Here is a 20,512-nt window from a genome sequence, read left to right as displayed (position 1 = left end):
CTTTAAATAGGTATTAAAGGCAGGCATTTAACTAGCTGAAGATAATATTTAATAGATGTTGAAGTGTTTATTAGCTGTAAGTTAAAAAAATCATCATAATGAACAGAAAACATTTGATATAATTATGAAACAAAATGATTTTCCAAATGATTCAGTTATTTAATGAGAATAATATACATTATATGCAGATTTGGAAAAAATTAAGAGACCACCTAAAATGATCAGCTTCTCTGATTTTACTTTTTAGACGTACATGTTTGAGTAAAATGAACATTGTCCTTTTATTCTATGAACTACTGATAACATGTCTCCAAACGTCCAAGCAAAAATTTTGTATTTATTTGCAGAAAATGAAAAATTGCCAAAATAACGATAACAATGTTGTGCTTTTAGACCTCAAATAATGCAAAGAAAACAAGTTCATATTCATTTAGAAACAACAATACTAATGTTTTTACTCAGGAATAGTTCAAAAATCAATGTTTGGTGGAACAGCCATGGAGTTTTCAATGGGGTTCATATATATAAATATTTATATATATATGTATAAAGAAATAAATTCAGCACTCATTAAAGCTGAGTTTGTGTGATTATTGAGATGTATTAAGACTCTGAAGGAGGGGGAAAGAACCATGCTGGGTTAGTCACTGGGCCCACTTTGTGTTTTTCTGACAAAATTATATGCACAGGGAAAGAATGCTCAAGTACATTATTGAGCAACGGTTCTCCTTTGCATGGTCTAATCTGATCGATGGTGAGCACGTCCCTCGGGTCCTGCTGAGATCTGAGAAGCCACCAGGCTCATACATTTGAAAGGCATCTGTTTATTTTCAAGATGCAAATGCAGCCCACCTCAAAGGCTATAAGCTGTGGAGAACACACAATGTGAATGTGCTGGAGTGCTGTGCCGGGAGGAGTGGGGTGGGGGGGCGACAGGGGCTGAGGCCCCACTTGTGTCAGGTTCAGGCCCCCCCCACACCCTCCACCCCACCATCCCGTGAACCCCCGGCGGCCACACACAAACACCCTTGTCTGAAAAGAAAGGCAGTTGCGACAGAGAGGCTTTCCTCACACCAAAACCATGTTTACCCATTCAGCAGCTTTATTTACAAGGGCTTAATGGAGCACATTTACACAAGGTGTGCAGGCGACTGAGAAGCTCCATGTGGCAGATGAGGGCAGCCCTTAAGAGAGCCAGGGGAAACAATGCCAGATCTCCTCCCCCTGCCCTCCTCTCTCCAGCCCCTTTTGGCACCCTCTCTTGTCCTCCACTGAGAGGCTCAGAGGATTGGGGGGCTGGAGCTGGGAAGGTTAATGTGCCCACTTTGATCTTCGTCAAGGCACACTGAGTAAGAATTAATTTACATTTCAGATGAAAAGGTTGACAGTATAAAAAGGCATCTTGTTTCTGGTATGTGAGGGCTGTGTAATAGGCCAGGAATTTGAGAGAGGAAGTCGTGAGGAAACAGAAGGGATAAGCCCCTCTCTTGCCTTTACTGGGAATGAGATGAAAGGAAAGACGGATCTCAGTATGCACAGTTCTTCAGAAACGTGGGGACCAAATGCTGCCCAAACTTTCAAAAGCGTTTCTCTATGCATTATTAATTAATAATTACTATTTTGCGGGCTACTCGGGGAGATCAAAAAGGTGTTTCACAAGGATGCACGGTTTGTAGACCTTTATCCACATTCTTTTTGAAAAATTTCTCCCATGCAGAATTACACAAGACAGTCCAGATGTTACGCATCACTACACGACACACTTCTTAGCAAAGTAAACATTTCATACCTGACTGTATGCGGACTGCAGCTTGTTCCCGCTCCTTTTTTATTTGTTTCAGATTCTGCCGCGCAACGTAGCCCCTCCAGGCTAGAAGAAGAGGGAGAAAACAATGTGTGTGAGCGAGATCGCTGACCTACCTCTGTGAAACAAAATAGACTGCAGATACTACACAAGATCCCACTTCAAAACACGGCTAAACCAGGTGGCCACAGAACGGCTCCCTTTGAACTCTCAGAGGTCTTATTGTTTGCTCTGAAGCATTGCTCTTAACCCTCGTGGGTCAACATGTGGTTATCAAACTGTGTCTTTCACATATATTTACAGAAAACAAACCACAGAGAGACAAGGAATCGTCTAAACATCCAAACTGCAACTGTTTCAGTGTTAAAGAATAAAACAAAACACAGGAACTCATTTGTGTGTTTTTGGTTTATGTTTGATTATTTCCTGTTTAAGATAACAGAACTCCACCTGACTGGATGATGACGGCGCCGCGGTTTCTTTTCTCCTTTACTTTCCGGTATCGGCGTGCTCCCAGCCATCCTTTGGCATAAGCTTGCATCACCACCACCCGGGCTATCACCTCCCGCAGCAGCAGGTTCAGCTGCTCCACATGGTAGTACTTCAGAAACACCTGAAAGGACATTCAGTTCACCTGTACTCTCTTTCTTTTTTTGTTTTTATAACAAACCATAAGCAAACCCAAACTTAAAAAAATGAAGTCATGCTACCTTTGTTTTCCCTAACACTGTGCCTTGGAGTTTGGCCCGTTCCAGTATAGCGACTGTGTTTTCTCTGCTTGTTTCAGGCATCAGGTGGGCGCGAAATGCAAGGTAGTAATATCTGTCAGACAAACAAATACAAGATGATCACAAAATAAAGATTTTCCTAAAAAGCTTTAAATAAATACTTACTGCACTTCTCTAATAATGAGCTTTGGAAGTTATTTTTTTACCTCCCTTTCCTTCCTGTTCACCTTAACTGGGGCTAAAACTTTGGTGTACATGCAGATTGTTCCAGGGGTTTCAAACTTTTTCAATTACAGTAATGTTTCAATTGTAGATACAGATTCAGAAAAGTATATTTTTCTGTAGTCACATCTTGATTTACAAAGATCTGCACACATCTGCTTAACTGCAAAGACATGTTTTATTGTCTTTCCAATTTTGAAGAGTGCCTTGTAATCTGGTGCCTCATGTCACATCATACTTAACTGCAAGAAAGCAGGAAATCAAAGACTACTAATTAAATGTTCCTTAATACGTTGTGAATTTTAAAAAAACAAGTTATTTGTTTCATAGGAATTAGTAACAAAATTATTTCCCAGTGTAACATTTTAGGCAACATCTGATTTCTTTAACATCAAGGTTTTTCTCTGTGATATTAATCTATTGTAGTAAAAGCTTAACTGATTCTAAAGATTTTTAAACATCTTTTATTGGGATGCTAAAAAAGTTCAGAGAATTCTGTATAATAGCACATGTTAATGATCAAAAAAGGAACTATAAAAACAAGTATTTTTTTTACATTTGAAAACTGTTTATGAACACAAAACAACAAAAAAACAAAGTTATCTAAAAAAAATGTCCAAAGACAGTGTGACAAGAGGAAAGGTTGTTCCTGATGGCCTCTTTTATTTAATTGGAAACCATAGCACTTTTAATTTTCTCAGCCATGTGCGCTACGTCTTTACCTTTAAAACTGTGATTAGTTTGAAAATCAGCTGTCAGACAAAAAAGAGGCAATATTGTTGCAAGATTGTTGAAACCATCTGAGACCTATCACCGTGCATCCGTCCCACTGCTGCTTATTGCTCACATTGTCTGAATTCAGGTTCTCTTGTTGTAGTTTAAAGAATAGCAGCACAGAACAGGGTGCTTGTGAGTGTTTGAACAGGGACATCAAGGCTCCAGAGCCCCTGGTTCATCTCCAGCGCCACGGAGTTGGTCAAAAACAGAAGAACAACAAGAAGAAAAAAGTTCTTTGAACTCCCCTCCCTGCCTCGGTCTAAAGCCTTTCATACTAATTCCTGTTGATACCTGTTATTTCTTTGATGGTAAATACAAAGCACTGCAACATCAGACGAGCCTTTGATATGAGAGCACAAATTTAAATCAGTTTTTTACTAGGGGTGCAGTTTAGACATTCGGGTCCGTCTGTACAACCCCGGCCGGGCTCAGGTGGGATGATGCGGACTCAGAAGCCGAGGTTAAAACCGAAGCGGCACGCTCTCTCCGGTTGGCAGAATCACACGTGAAAAAGACAACAACAAAAAAAAAACTGTTTTCATGTCAAGTCATGCATGATCCTCCAGTAATCGCTCTGAAACGAGGAGGAAAAAGTAGGACATGCAAGAAAGCGTCATAAGCTCGCTCAAAGTTTCAGCCCGCAAAATTAAGCAAATACTTTAAAGCTTCCTTTCAGCAGTGAGACTAACCCGTCATCTCAAAGTTCTCTCCTACTGGCCGAAAGCCCAAGTTAATTAAATTTCAGATCATTTTAAAGAATCCACATTAGAAGTGGATGAATTTTTCAAAGCAACATTGATCAAACATGAGGAGTTTTCTCTCAGACTCGTCTAAATATGTTTTTTATTTTTCTTGAAATGACTCAGGATGTTCAAGTTCAAGTCATGTTGAAAGCATTGTGTAAGTGGGAGTTATAAGATTATGTTCCACATTTTTAGGGGAAAAGAAGGCACCCTTACATAAAGTTCCCCTAATGATGAAGCTTGTTTTAATTGTGTTCTGATATAATACCAGTGGGACGGGGAGGCTAGGTTTGAGCGTTTCCAGGTCATTTGGTGCAAGAACAAACTCTCGTTATGAATAGTAAAAGAAAACCCATTAAAATGCATCTCCCCTTATAATTACAGTTCCACCCTGTTTGAATTTTTTCATATTTTCCCAGACTACAGTATCCACCCAGTTAAAGTAGTCCAAAGATTAGGTGCTGCTCCATCACTAATGACTGCCAATTACTCAGCCTCTTGCTCGGCTCAACTTGGACTTCTATCTAATTAAAGAACTCGTGTTTTTGTGTGATACAGAGCGGCACTAACTAGCTCTGCGTCCCCTCTGGAGGATGCAGAACAGCGAGGCAGAGTGGAAACGCAACCCCATCTCATCACCACTGCCACAACCTGTTGACAAACTCCTCGAACTGGATGCGGTGGGAGAAGCCTTGTCGGCGGATGTTGACTGTCTCCAGGATCCCGGTGTAGCGCAGTTGCACCATCACCCTCTCCTTGCAAAAGCGCAGTGCCTGCCTGTCATCGTTGGGTTTGATGCAGCGCACAAAGTGCGGCTGACCCATCACCATCTTAGAGAGCAAGTCCATCAGGGAGTACTGTGGAGTAAACAGTGGGAGGAGAAGATCATGAGTACTGTAAAAAAATAATTTTATATCATAAAATAAAATAAAAAAAAGGTACAACTTTTTCCACATAGCCTTATATAAAGGTGTAGCAGTACCTGAACTATTAACTTTTTCTAAATTCTCAGAGAATGGACAAAAATACTTTTTAATTATCTGACAAATTTCTTTGCATTACATATTTTTTTAATCTACTTGTAGTAAGAATTCAAAGCGTATAAAAGTTTAGAACTTCTAGGATCTAATGATTTCTTTGCTAAAAACACAAATTAAAGATTCAATGTTTGCTTTAAATGTGATATTGGAAATGGCAGTGATGCCTTTAAGACCCCTATAGGAAACACTGAAACTCAGCCGGGCTGCATAGTGGAGCAGTGGTTTTCTTTGTATCGCTATTTGTTTGGGATCCATCCACTGTCTATACCCCCTTGATCCTTCCAGGATTGGAGGATGTTGGTCACAATCTGGAGCAGTCAATTTGTACATGGAGAACCACACTTTTTAAAAGAAATTTAAATAGAATATAGCTGAAATGCTTTGTTTTGTGCTTCTTAAAGTTCAGCTAATTACTAAGTAATTATTACTAACTCCTTTCAGTTGAAGCTATTTTCAGAATTCTACAAGTCGATTTGATTGAATCTTCATCAGCGTAGACAGAGTGTCTGCACAGTGCAGTACGAGATTAATTAACAAAATTATAGAGTAATGCAACATTTGAATAGATACATTTGCATTAAATCCATACGATTTGGAATTATCTACGGTGGATGTGGAGTCTCTAATTTGACCCTTTTATGCCACAGAATTTTTTTTAACAAGTCCCAAAAATGTGTAGCATCTTGGTTTAGCTGGAGAATACATAACATATATGCTGCAGTATAAAATCCACAACAAAGTGATGCTAAAATATTGTTTATTTAAAGCTGCTAATATTTAATCTCCACAGAAAAGTGGTATGAGAAGGAGGCACACATAATATGCCTACAGTCCAAATCACTTGATCGTTCACCACCGGGTTATTATTTGCTACTACTAAAGCCAGTTGGACTTCCTAACTACTATTACCAATACACACTGTTGTCATGTATTTTTCTAAATTTTGTGTGTTGCAACACTAGAGGAAAATGTCCAAAAACAAACAAACAAAAACAAACAGAAACTGTGTTTCCAGATGTGGCCAACTGGTTTAACTGCCTGCAAATTAATGAGTGCAAATTAATGGTTTATTGCTTCACCATTAATCTGCATTAGTGGTATAGGTACTCATTAATGGTTACCGGTATAAACTCTATACCAACAACCATTATGTGCTAAACTCGGTGACGCTTTGAGAACCTAAACTTTTCAAGATGATAGTTATCGTTCAAAGGAATATGATAATTCCCACTACGAAGGACAAACACGTCACAAATATGAGAGGTCTTGTTTGCGAACGGTTTGAAGAGGGTTCAGATTTCATTAGGCATGCACTGCTGGCCAGTTCAAATGTTTACTACATAGTTGCTGTCAAATATGATTTTACTGATTTGAAACCCAGAATGCACATCTACCTTTGAGTCGGCAGAAATAAAGACCTCCATTTGTAATGATCCTATAAGAAGCTGGGATGGCTTCATGTCTTTAGACTTCCTCTCTCAAACAAGACCTTATCCCAGTCCTGAGCTGTACAATATAATGCAAATTTTATAAAGTAAATTTTTGATGTAGAATCATAGATGATGCTAATTTATCATGTATGATTATAAGTTTGATTCATTTTATCTGGATTGCCTGAGTGCCAGAGAGGGTTATAGATTCGTTCAAACTGTCTCTAGTCTTTCTTTGATCTTGCTATTGGCTGCTATTGATACTGTCGAAGTTCATCAATTGTGCATGAAGTACAATAAGACAGATTGCAGCATGGATTTTTTTTTGTTTTTCCAAGACTATTAGAACATCTAGAATCTAAAAACCTATCAAAAGACACATTTAAAAATGTACATGTTTAAAGAAGTTGATTTATTGTATGTAAATAAATATGTGTACATTTTTTGAGAACACCTACACGAAAGTAAGATGCCACAGTCTGCCTCCTCATGTTGGTGGTTTCTTCTGGGTGACGCATCATCTCCAGAGTGTCCACCTGAACACAGACATTCATTGTTAAAACCCTGCTTTGATAAAGCAGGTCCAACTCAAAACAGGAGATTCGAATGTAATGCTGTTTATTTGCAACCTGGTCGTTCTTGGCAGAGATAAAAGTGACATTATTGTAGCAGCTTTCCTTTCACTGAACGGGCAACTTGGGAATACACAGCTGCACTAAGTGCCGTCGATACAACAAAAAGCTGATAAACACTTAAAGCTAACAATCTAGAGAATAATTCGGCACTGCTGAGGGGCATGGGAAAATTGCAGAGCATTCCGGGTAATAAGAGTTACCATCACCAAGCAGACAGTCATCCAAATGACGACGGATTAATGAGGACACAGTTTAAGCTTTCCAACAGCCCTTGCATTTCATAGCTTCATCAAAATTAATGATGCAATAGATATTTTATGGCAAGTCAATGTAGCAGCGTGCATATCTGAAAACTTTCTTTTATTCTTGCTCAAAGGAAGAAAGGTATGCTCCCCGTGTGCAGGAACAGAATGAGATCTTCGCACACTTTGTACTCGAGTATGATCTGCTTTCAGAGGAGGAAATGATTATCTGGGACCCATTTCCACTATTCCAGCAAGCAGCCCATCACTTTAATCTGGCAACTTTTTTATAAGTGTCCGTTTCTGTCAACTTTTCTCCAGCTCCCATTGAGAACAAGGCAGCATACATATTGCATCACTCCCACTGAGCTGTTAATAGTTAAGTCTGTTTCCCCTTCAAGAATAAGTGAGTAGGTGGAAGTTGGTGGAAGTTCATCAAAGAGGAACTGATTTTCCATGGTTATTTTTCTTAAAATGTGGTGTGTTTGTGTCTAATTTTAAGAGGGTTCTTTTTTATAATCTAAGAGAGACATCACAGAGTATTTGTTTACATTGATAACACAGAATTGTGGCTGTGCGGGGAAAATAGTTCAAAAGAGATGATTTACATTTTTCTCTGCCAGTTTGTGATTGAAGTTTGAAAAGCGAAGCTTCACACAATTCAAAGTTGACAGGAACGTTCAGTTGATTTTGCAGAAATATGTTTGTCCAAAAGCTGCTCGCAATTTGCCTCTGCTCTGCAGTTTTGGGGAAGTACATGTAGGTTTAGAAGGTTTTACTTTTGCAACTAAAGTCTTACCTTCATTAGGTATTTTGGAGACTTGGAGTGCAACACATGTTGGCAAATCACATAGAAATAGAGGGAAAAGAGAAATAGAAAGTAAAGACACTCAAGATGAAGGAGGGTTTCACTCTAACCATCAGGTGACTTCATGTCTCTAAATGTAGGCTGGGAAGCAGTCACAGCATTTTCTTGCTAGGAACGTGACTCACTGGTGTTCATAAGTCTGCCTCCATAAATATGTATTCGTTTATTTAGATTTGATAAAATTGCAAATGCGCAATTGTTTGGAACCATGTCATTTGGTCAGATGAGAATAAATATGAGCTGTTTGACAACTAACGTATTTTAAAAAAAACATATCATGCATAGTTTTAAGAATTATTGTTAAGTTGCAATTTTCGTTGAAATTTTAAATTATAATCTGGTGGATTATTCTACTGGAAAAGTTGGTCAACACTGGTTCTTTCAACAGGACAACGAGCCAGAGATTTAAATAATGTGTACAGAAATGTGTCCCCAGTAGAAAATCAACTATCTTACATGGTCATCTCAGTCCTAAACACCTTAATCCTACAGAAAATCAGTAGGTTGAGCTAAAAAAATAAAAAGATGGACATAAGACAGGACCCAGGACTGTCACCATTGTACAAAATAGAAACGATAAAAAAAAGAAACATGTTTCTGTCTGCTTTTCCTTTGTGAAACTTCGTAGATTTGAAGTGAAAGATTAAGTATTGCTACTGCAATAAAATATACCTTTTCATGCCTGGGATGGTGATAAGTTGAGTATTTATATGTAGAGGAAAAATAATGTAAAAAATTTTAATTGAAATTCCATAAGAAATGAGATGCTAACATAGCATCAATTGTCTAAATTATGTGCTATGAAAACAAAAAGAGAGAAATTACACTACAAAAGTGAATGCTATGTGGGGAAAACGTACAATCTGCTGCTTTACAGGAACAATTTTAGCATCTGACAGTTACAAAAACATTATTAAAGCATGATTTATTAGCAAGTAAAAGAGACAAAATATTTGAATATGAACTGATGCAATAATCTATCGAAGTTGGTTAATGCATATCACCAATTTGCCAAACACCTCACTGTCTGCTAAGAAAAGTCTGTAAATCTAATATATGACTTTCAAGCTGCAGAAACCAAATAACAGATGGCGATGCTGCCTCTCCGCAAGCGAGACAGCCAACAGGGTAGTCAATTAACGTGGCTATGCTTCGTGGCGCAGCCTTTTACTGTGATTCTTATGGAGCGATGCCTGTGAGCAACAAATAAAAAGCATCATGTGTTGATTCACGCCAGTGGAATCGCACCTTCCTGCGTCCCGAGGTGAGCTGAGGGGGGAGAGATCTGGAGGCAGCGGTGACCCGAGCCCTGGACGTCGCCAGATTTCCTGTTGAAAATAAAATCATTACAATAGTAAGCCAGTTTTATTAACATGGCGCCGCTGACAGATAAAACCCACAAAGTGCTTCACATTAAAATAGGGTATGGGTTTCACAAGCTCACTATCTGTTTAAAATAAAATGCAATGCCCATATAACACTTATAAACGTTACGCACATGTGAAAAACAAACATATGATGCCATGTGAAGCTGATGCAAAACCCATAAACGACATGCGATGACCATCTGAAACACACAAATTACATATGATGCCCATGACAAAAACATGTGACGGCCATCCCATAAATTACATTTAATGCACATGCGAAACTTTTTTAAACAAAATTTGATATCCATGTGAAACTTTTTAAAACAAAATTTGATATCCATGTGAACAACAAACATGTGAAGCTGATGAAAAACCCATAAATTACATATAATGCCCATGTGAAAATCAAACTACATGTGATGACCATGTGAAGTCACATGTGAAGCTTATGTCCCCAAAAGTGATCAGATGGGGGGAAAAAAACAGGACATTCATGAGTTTTTCAGTAAGTGTTGTAACTGTCAGTCTAGACTTGATCACTGGCCTCCATATTGGGCAGTTTATTCACTAAAGTGCTTTAGACTAGAGTTACAAATAAGATCCAACAACAAGTGAATTCCCCAAAATGCAGACAGAAAGGAAAAAAGCTGGCAACTCATTATGGTTATGAAAAACGGATAAAAGTTTGAACAATTCTGATAGTCTTAGAATGATGGAAATGCTTATTGAGAAATACTGACAACATCAAACTGAGGAAACTACACTACAGTGTTTGTGTTCATACAGCAGCCGGCTCATAAAAGACTGTTCAGAAGGAGCCTAAATCTCTGTGAATCCCATGGACTCAGGAGTGCAGCTGCATGCACAGCAGTCAAACATCCCTACACACACACACACACACACACACACAGTAGAAAGGATATGAACATAGCATATGCAAGACAGTCTGAACATTTCAAAGTTTCTGCACAAGATGTCCAAATGTTTTCTCTGGCTATATCTTCAGAGGCTAAACTGTGATTAATAGCAGTGAAAGAAGCCTTTGAAGCAGGATTGGTGACATCAAAGTCCTAATCCATGGGTGGCAGGATTTTTATAATGAGTGGGAAGTATCTTAACACATTTCAAAGGGTTTACTCCATGAATAAACAATAGCTGCACAGATGTGCCACACACACCTTTAGAAAAATATGTCTGCAGACACAGGAGGCAGCATTACCCAGGCAGCCGGGTATGGCAAGGAGGTAAACCTTTGTAAGTTTTCTAAGATAAAGCCGAACTGACAGGCCAACAATTGTTCTAGATTTTCTACCACACGCAGACCAACTTTTCAAAATGCAAAATATGCAGCCGGCTCCTCCAATATGAAGTCTCACGTCAAGCGCTGAGGACGTCGTCTGACAGCCAGGCAGAAAAAAAACTAAAGACTGGATCAGCGGCTGGCTTTCCTCAGAGGCCGATCAGATGAGTATTAGGAGTTTCAAATGCTGCAAGAGATCAAAATCAATTTCTGATGGCTTAATTAACAGTCGTCCCTTTTCTAACTTTAGATAAAGGACGCCCTATTGGCAGTAAAGGTTCCTCTGTGAGCCAAAGCAACGTAGTGCCTCACGGGGTAAAAATACACACAGAAATAGTAGTGCATACACTGCTGTAGTCAAAGCAACCCAAAACATGATGAGAGAACACTTCAAAAGAGCCTTTTAAGCCGGTAGTGATGCTGCTTTTAGCTTCTGACAGTCGTCGGATGATTTCTATGTATTTTTCTGCACATTTATTTTCCTACTAATGGTTTTTTTTTGCTGCATTTGGCAAGGATTCCGACATGTTTAAATATGCCATTTAAAATTTGTAGGATATTTGTTCTGAAAAGTAACTACAGGATTATAAACAGAGACTAAAAATATGTGACGGGATGGAAATTTCAGCTGCTTGTTGCTCATTATGAACAAATGTTTGTGAGAGGGACTTGTCTTTAAGGACATCAGGTTTCTACAACCTCAAGCGGCCCTTCGACACAATCACCCAAAAAAGAAAAAAAAAAAAAAAGAAGAAAAAAGTACGATCTTTAAGAACAGGGGTTGTTAAAACTGTGTCGGGTACATTACCAACACACAGGCAGGGAGGGCCCCGCTCCAATTAGCCCAGAGTAAAGCTGGATGGATTAATTGGAGTGGGTCTTGTGCAAATGAAGTGCGCTCTCTCCTCTCCCCATTAGTGCTGCTGGGCCAGATCATCTGAGCACATTTGTCATGATGAATTAGCGGCAGTGAGTGGAACGGGCTCGTGGAGTGTCACTGCGCTTTCACGCCTCTCACTTCCATGACACCATCAAGAGGAGATGAAGGGGGCTGCGCCGCGAAGAGAGAAACTGTGACAGTTGTACCTAAGCCTCGCAAACGGACACTCGCCGCCTTCTTCACTTATTCCTCGGCGGGTCGCGTTAATTCATTCTTCTGGAGGATTTTGTATCCCCCCTTCAGAGTACATGATTAGAGCATGGGTTAATAGTCAGTATCCTCAAAGATTTACGTCTCTTGAGACATGAAACCATGGGAACACCTGTGATGTCCGGCCCTGAAAGGAGACATTCTCATTTAGATACAGTGAGGGAACTTGTCTAATGATGTGGATCATAATTATTCAAACAGAGACGGACAAGAAAGGGAAGATTTGTTCTTTGACATTGAGGAAAAAAAAAAAAGATCAGCTTCATGTGTTTTTAAGTTTCTGCCAGAGACAGTTCTCACTTTTATCTGTTCTCTCAAATGATGAAAATAAATGAAAGCGAAAAGAAGTTTTGATATGAGGGATTAAAAATTAATAAAGGAGAGCAGGTGAGGGGAATACTCTCCATCAGGTCGCTTAGTGGCGAGAAACAGGTGGACAAGCATCCCCGCTGTTCGTTTCGGCTTCACGCATGTTGCTCTTGGCGCTGACTTCCAGGACAAATGAAGAGAGTGGCAGAGGGGCGTACGGGGAGGGGGCAAAAAGAGAGAAAAAAGAAAACCCTTGCCTGGCATCTGTGCGTTCACTTTGAAAATTAAGCCCAGCAAGAATCCTGTTGGAGAAAAAAAAGCTCAAGCTGGCAGTTGTATTGGGGCTCTATTGACAAGAATAGTCAATGTGCCTGGGATTAAAAAGCAATCCTGCGTTCAATATGACACCTCCCTACATGCTTTTATGAGTGTCAGTGAGCGCCTTGTACTTCTGAAGCTGTGGATCGGGCTGTCGACACGGGGGACAATCAAAGTTGTAAGAGCGAGCAGCCTTACCGAGCTGAGTGAGCAGAGGCTTGCTGGATATCTCCAGCGCTTTTCCCGCTCCCGTTTTCAAAACAGATGATCTCAAAACTCAACTCAGCAACCAAGCAAATTAGATTAAAAGACCCAGAACCCTTCCCACCCCTCCATAACTGCCACCGTTCATGCCTGGGGATGGCTTCAGGGGGCTGCTGATTTAAATGCCATCCAGTACTGTCAAAGCAGATCAATCATAAAAAAGCATGGTGTAATTGGCTTTTAGTGACACAACACAGTGTTGCGTTTATCAAAGCATGTTGCGCCATGTGACTTCAGAGAGTAGGCTCCTTGCTCCTGATGTGCAGGGTCGCCGTAAATCCCACTGCTGACTCAAAACATTTTCCAAATACCACTATTTGGAAAGAGGAATAATAAAAGTATTACTCAGTGAGTGTCTTTCTTGGTAGAAGTCTGGAGGAAGATCTGTCTGTTGGGATGAAAATAGGCCTCTGCTGGGGAGAGAACAAAGAGCCAAACGTGTCACATATGGAGCCGGGAGAAGCCTGTCAGGACGATCTCCTTTTACATGAAGGCACACAGAGGATGGAAGAGCTGTGGCCTGACAGGAAGATGTGAAAAAAAACTAAGTTTAAATGTTTGACACAGATGTGAGCCTTAAACTTTAAACCTTGAAAAGTTACACGAGAGCATTGTTGTTAAGAAAAAGCATCCAAGTGTGAGAAATTATCCAAGAAATTAAAATTATGTGATTATCAAGTGTCACATCCTAAAAGCAACATTTCTTTGAATCCCAATCTTCTAAAAAAAACATGGGAAAGCTCAGTAAAATGTATTTAGTTAAGTATTAAAATCTAAACCATGATGTAAGTCACATGAAACTTACATTTATTAAAAAATGCATTTAAAAGTTGTGGTTGTCTGAGTTTAAGACTTTAGTAGAATTTTGTAAATGCTGGCAAAAAATATATAAACACACACGCTCTCTCAGATGGAGCCTCCAAAGATTTTTCTAAAGGTGGAGCCTGAGATTTGCATCTCTCAGATGCAAAATTCTTCTCTCGACAGGCAAAAGGAGAAGTTAAATCTGGCTATGCACGTAAATTTCACTTCAGTTTAAGGAGTTTAATCACACAAATGAAGGTTTCCTAAAAAATGACTCAGAAAGGCAACACATAGATTTAATTTCAAAGACACATCTAATCAGTTATTGGGCTGTAAAATGTTCAAACAGATGCTTCACATACCAGACATATTTAGATTTGCCAGATTATTTAAACAAGTCCTCTGTCAGTAAACAGACTGTTGGCCAACTCTGTCTTCTCTTAAGATGGTATAGTGTTGAGAGAGGAAAAAATACAAGGCATATTTGAGCAGTGAAAGTTATATTGGTTTGTTTCACTAATAACCACTTTGAGAATAACAACACGGCTAACTAGATAACAAGAAGTTGCTCAAATTTGATCCTTCTGGGATTTCAAAAGCTACCTGCTGGACAATATACTTGATTTAAAAATGTTGGAAATTTCTAACATAAGGTAGGAATATAAAAAATTTAGAAAAGTAGCCAGACACTGTTGTCACATTTAGGTATGCTAACTGTGCTAGCGGTGCTAATTTCTTACAATAGTTGTTCCAAACTCGTGTAGCAAACATTTAAAGTCACCTATGTACATAACTTTGCTTCACAGATAACCTTCTGTTTTGCTTTGTTGGATTGCTTAGTGTCACTTTTCAAAATCACAAGCAACAAAGCCGTACGCACACAGAGCTAGCTATTAGCTCAGTGTGCGTATCGTCTGAGCTATACACTGCAGTATTCAGAAGAGTGTTTCCAACAGGGTTAAACCCAAACGCCTAAATGGGCGTCATATAGTGTGAAAACAAATGTGGTGCTCTACTAGTATGTCTCCTGTTTGTTGCAAGCAGTGACATTTTTCTGTCCCCCAATCAATGGACTATGTTTGTTGATGCGGTGCATCACTCTAACCATACCATGCCATTATCCTATGAACCTATCACTGTAGGATGCCCAGGAAGTGTGTATTACAGGTCAGCTGTATGGGCCACTTTTACAGCAGAAACAGAGAAAAATGTTGTACCGAACTGCACCAACTTCTACATTATCTGAAGTAAACACAGGGAATACTGCTGTTTAGGATTACAAATGTGCTGTAATTTCTGTAAAGTCTGCACTTTCACTACTCTTCAAAATATTCACCATTCATAAATTGTGGGGTGGGTGCAGTCATTCCTACCTTATGAGGACAAAAAGAGCACATCAATAGTAATAATAAATGCAGTCACTTTACATCACAACACTTTTTGTGCTGGAACAAAGGATTGGCAGTGTTAAGGTGCAGTGTGGACAATCAGCAGGCCCAGGCAGCCCTGAGGCAACACACACACTCTCTGACACACACACACACACAGAACCACTGAAGGCGGCCCAGGCCCTGGTAGGCCTGACTTAGCTGCGCCAATTCAAACACTCTGATCCCCCTCCCTCAGTCTGGGAAAGACCCTGGCTCTCAGGAATTTGTCCATGCAAATACATCCCATTTCCTCTGACAAAACACCACCACATGTCCAGGCCTCAAGGACTCGCTTTCTCCGGGGGCTCAAGTGGCCTCGCTATTCACAGCCGGGGAGAGTTTTACTTTCTGGGGCTTTCCTGCCTCCCTGCTGCTCACCGAGTACAAACATTACAGGAGGACTATCAAATTTTCAAAGTGGGCATGTAAAAGAGACCGAGAAAAACACGCATGTATTAGGATTGAGAAAATACAAAGTAAGGGAATATGAGCTGGGATGAATTTGTCCTTCAGGTACATACTGTATGTGTGCTCTTGAACTTCCTTGGACAGATATTTCAACCTCAGTTGGAGAGGCTGCAGATCTACGAGGGTGTCCCCTAGTGGTGATACTGTGAGGAGCCCCAGAGACTCAAACCACCCTGGTGTAAAAACTGATTTCCATCAGATCCTCTCAGATAATGGTAATTTCACAGATAACAGTGTATCTATAACATGGAGGGGAGATGCAAATTAAAGCCCTCCTAAAATTCTACCCTGAAGACTAGATTTCTAATTTTCATATGCTGTGCTGTATCTCACTTTGAACAGAGCTCCATCTTTTCCAGACTGATAAGACAGACCAGCTTTTATCTTCAGAGATGATCTGTACTTTCAAAAACTGCAGTAAGGCGACCAGACCTCCAGCTTTTAACAAACAGACTAACTGCTCACACTGAGCTTTGTTTAAGCCTTTTAGCAAGTTAAAAACGCACATAAACAATTTATTTCTCCGATAAATCAGCACATTAACATGATTCTTTCCTCTGAATGGCAGAGCAGACAAAACCATAGAGCAATACGAGAATAAAGAAGCTTTTAGATGTAAGAGACTCCTACAGTAAACATTACAGCACATCTTAGCTTCTATTCAGTGCTGCTGTTTACTGAAAAGATGTGTCCAATGCATTTGTTTTTATGGTGTGCACTTCTCTGAAGCTGTTAACTGCAGGAGGAAATAGCTGAAGGCTCCCTTGTGCACAAGCTGCAATAGAAGTTTACAGACGTCACAAATTTCCTCAGCTTGGGAGCCTTTTGTGAGTCGAACCTTTCTCTTAATGCAGCTGGGAGTGAAAGCAGGCCTTTACAGCCCCCCTCCCTAAAATAGGATGTGGATCACATAATGTGGCTTAGCTGAAATAAAGGAGAGGCAATCTGATAATTTAAGACATCTATTAGCATTTCAGCTAAGTCAAGTGACCAGGAGGCCTCTGCGCCAGCTAATGACGAGCACGTTACTCTACCTTCATTTAAAAAACAGAAAAGAGGTGGGACGAGCTGCTTTTGTGTTCCCTAAATACTGTTTCCTCATCCCCCGGGTATTTAGAAACCTTATCATAAAATATCCCTCCGCACCCACAATTTGCAGATAGCATTCAGCAGTGGGAAACCAAGAGGGAAAGCTTAGTGAAAATAAAAACAGAGCGCCGCGCAGAGAGCTGAGCCTCTCAAGAGATAATGGAGAGAGCAGATTTATCCAAGAACGGCGCGCAGAGGCTTGAAGTGGAGGAGGACCAGTGGATGGCTGGAAGCCGCGTCTTTAAGAAACCCACTTACCTGAACGTTTATAGAGGCAGCACTTATACAGTATCACGATCACACAAACTGCCTGTCTCAAAAGTTTCCGTTTCTATTGTGATGATGAGAACAATGTTACCTGAAATTTGTTCAATTGGCATAATTTTCCTTTGTTGTACCTGTTTTAGTCAGAGGGCTGGAAAACAGCTGCTGAAGGAGTTTGCTCTCCGATGTTCTCAACACCAAAACAATATCTGCAGGAAGAGTGTCCCGGTTCTTTTCCAGAAATCCATTTACGTTGTACATCACCTGTCGAGCAGAACGCAAGAAATGCAAACAAAAACCTTAAATATTAGGGAACCAAGCAATTTTCTTATAGCAATGCACTATATTCCGTGTCAAAGTGAACAAAAAGAAGTTATCACTACCAATATATACGAAATACTACTATAGTTTGATAGCATAAGCATGTAACATTTCTTAAACAAAAAGTAGGGAATGTTCATATAAAAGTAGAGCAAAATCATACACTAATGGTTTACTTTCCTGAAAGTTACTTGGTGCTTTCAAGAACTCTTTAAGAAGCTTAATGGGTATATTTCCCAAACCTTCCCAGAACATACCGGGTACTTTCCTGGAACTTACATGTTGCCGATTACTTTCCTGAACTTAACGAGTGTTTTACAGAACTTGGTGTGTGATTTAGTCCATAACTATGAAAGTTCCAGGAAAGCATCCAATAAGTTCCTGGTAGTTAACCTAACAATTCCAGGAAACTAATGGCTGTATTACATGGTACTACTCAAAAATCATACATATATGATTTACTCTTAAACTTTGTGTTTTATGTACTTTTGATGTTACAGAAGGGGTCTTATTTTTTTGAAGATAAAAATGCATTTTGTCAACTATTACTGCAGCTAGAGTCACTTTTAGGTCAGTTGTTTGGCCAACGTCGCAGCAGTATGTACTGTATGAACAAGCAATCAAGAAGATGCAGTCAAGTGCTAAAAACAATAAGACCATATTTCTCATCAAAGTGAGATCTGTGTTTGTACCATCTACAGGCTGGTTTTGTCCAAGCTAAACATATGAAGATGAGAGCTTTAAGCTTAACACTATGCATCTATGTTCATGACTCTTATTTTGAAGTGAAATAGAAAGCATTTATTGAGTTAATGTAAGGTCTGTGATGTAATCAGACAATAAAACCTCTCGTCAGGCTGGCTGACAGCGCTTGGTTACAGCTGCTCAAGGCCTGCAAGTATAAAGCTCAGGCCCTCACACCATGGAGTGTTTGCTTGTTTATACAATAATTACAAATTAGCTTAAATCCACATTGCAATCAATCAATCAACTTTATTTCTATAGCACTTTTCAAAAACCACTAGGATAGCCAAAGTGCTGTACATTAAAAACATACCAACACCTCATCTCATTCTCATGAGCCCAGTATGATCTGAGTGTATCATTTCAAATCTTTACTGTAAATAATGCAGGTATCCAATTGAAACTAAGTGAGAGTCTGTGTATGCATTATGAAATTTATGTTCCAAAATCTAGCAAACAAGATTGTCAGGCATTAAATGCAAACAAACATGCAATACCTTTCCAGCATAATGTTGTATTCCGAAGCAAAGGTCCATGCATTTAGGAATCCAAAAATATTTGCAACGCAGATTGTCTTCAAATTTATCTGTGAGCAAGACATGAAAAGAGAATAAAACAGGGTGTTAAAAGGCTTTACATGCATAATGAGCTGCAGCTACAGAGCTATGAAAAAGTATTTTCCTCCCTACAGGTTTAATCTGCCTGCTTTTTTGTCACACTTGTGTTTCAGATCATCAAACAAATTTTATTATCAAACGAAGATAACCCAAATAAATTCAAAAAGCTTTTATAACGAACTAACAACTATCCAAACTAACCTGACCCTGTGTGAAAAACTAATGCCTCTGTAAGTGGGGCACAGGTCATTTGCTGTCTTACCCACAAGAGTCTGATCGGTGGCCTGGGGGAAGCGACTCTCCTCATCCAGTAAGGATAAAAGCCCCATTGGCTTCTGCAGGAACATGTCCAGAATGGGCCTGTTGTCCTCATACTCCACCAGGCTGGCATCCACTCCCTCGCTCTGGTATTCCAGCTAATTAGGATCAGAAAATATAGAATAAACCAGTTAATGGTTTTTCTAAATGACCCAATTAGACAATCTGGGGTAAATATGATTTGTGGATGTGTGTATGTGCGGGGGGCAGAAAAGAGCTCGTAATCAACTAAACCAAAGAGCTGCAGCTGGCTGTGTGATGAAGTTTACAGCATAATAGAATGAATGCATAATACAGAAGCGCTCCAAACTAACAAATAGAGCCACTTACTTATTCATAATTTATTTCAATGTGCAAATAACCCGCAGTGATATCTTATTATGGCATCTATTTAGCTTCAGATCAAAAAGTTCCTTTAAATATATATTTTACTAATAAAGAAGAACCAATGGATCTAAACCCTCCTCATGTTTAAGTCATCATCTTGGAATAATCAGTTTGAGCACAGCAGCACTGAAGACATGCACACCAAATAAAGATCCCTCTTGTACAGAACATTAGCCCCACAACTCAGCAGAAACTTTTTCACAAGCTTAAGACCTAATTTTCAATGATCACAGCATCATTTAAAGCAGAATATGCAGCTTTTGATGTAAAGGTATTCACACCCTATCCACTTTTTCATATTTTCTAATGTCAAAACCACAAACTTCAGTGCAATTTTGTGGGATTTGTATGTGGCAGACACACCCACAGCTGTGCAAAATTGTGAAATGGAACAAAACAACAGCATCATGAAAACCAAGAAACCCAGCAGACAGGTCTGAGATGAAGTTGTAAAGACATTTAAAGGAAGAGTACAGTACAACTGCAAAACCTACCAAGATATGGCCGTCTACCTAAAATTATAAGCTGAGCAAAGAGAGAATTAATCTGAGAAGCAGCAAAGAGGCCAAACTGCAGGTGTAGAGGAGCTGCAGAGATCCACGGTTCAGGCAGACTACTAGTTATTCTGTCAACAGAATAAGTAATGCATTCCACCAATCTAGCCTATAGTGAAAAAAATTTAACAAGTGACCACAGCATCTCCAAAACATGAAAAATTGTGGCAGCAGCATCATGCTGTGCGGATTTCTTTTGTCAGATGAAACAGAGAAGTTGGCCACAGTCGATGGGAAATCCTGGAAGAAAACCTGTAAGAGGACTTTCATCTTCCAGGGCAACAAACCTTAAACATCCTGATAAAGATACAATATA

The 20,512-nt window shown here is 39.5% G+C and overlaps 1 protein-coding gene across 2 annotated transcripts in view; it reads right to left on the bottom strand.

The window, feature by feature from the left end:
- The window catches only part of myo3b (myosin IIIB), a 78,772-nt gene that overhangs the window by 26,082 nt on the left and 32,178 nt on the right, over positions 1-20,512 (bottom strand). The window contains exons 20-29 of one of the 2 annotated variants that reach the window (XM_028021902.1): positions 19,200-19,353; positions 18,818-18,906; positions 17,390-17,519; positions 9,738-9,817; positions 8,421-8,441; positions 7,203-7,280; positions 4,926-5,131; positions 2,515-2,626; positions 2,255-2,417; positions 1,790-1,870 (exon numbers count right to left, since the gene is read on the bottom strand). In XM_028021902.1, the coding sequence (XP_027877703.1) occupies positions 1,790-1,870; positions 2,255-2,417; positions 2,515-2,626; positions 4,926-5,131; positions 7,203-7,280; positions 8,421-8,441; positions 9,738-9,817; positions 17,390-17,519; positions 18,818-18,906; positions 19,200-19,353 (1,114 nt within the window). The remainder of the gene's footprint in view (positions 1-1,789; positions 1,871-2,254; positions 2,418-2,514; positions 2,627-4,925; positions 5,132-7,202; positions 7,281-8,420; positions 8,442-9,737; positions 9,818-17,389; positions 17,520-18,817; positions 18,907-19,199; positions 19,354-20,512) is intronic. The other variant, XM_028021903.1, reaches the window with a different exon arrangement.

Source organism: Xiphophorus couchianus, chromosome 7 (assembly GCF_001444195.1).
Source record: "Xiphophorus couchianus chromosome 7, X_couchianus-1.0, whole genome shotgun sequence".
Lineage (NCBI taxonomy): Eukaryota > Metazoa > Chordata > Actinopteri > Cyprinodontiformes > Poeciliidae > Xiphophorus > Xiphophorus couchianus.
Note: the sequence above shows the minus strand (reverse complement) of the source record. Positions and strands in the feature narration are given on the sequence as shown.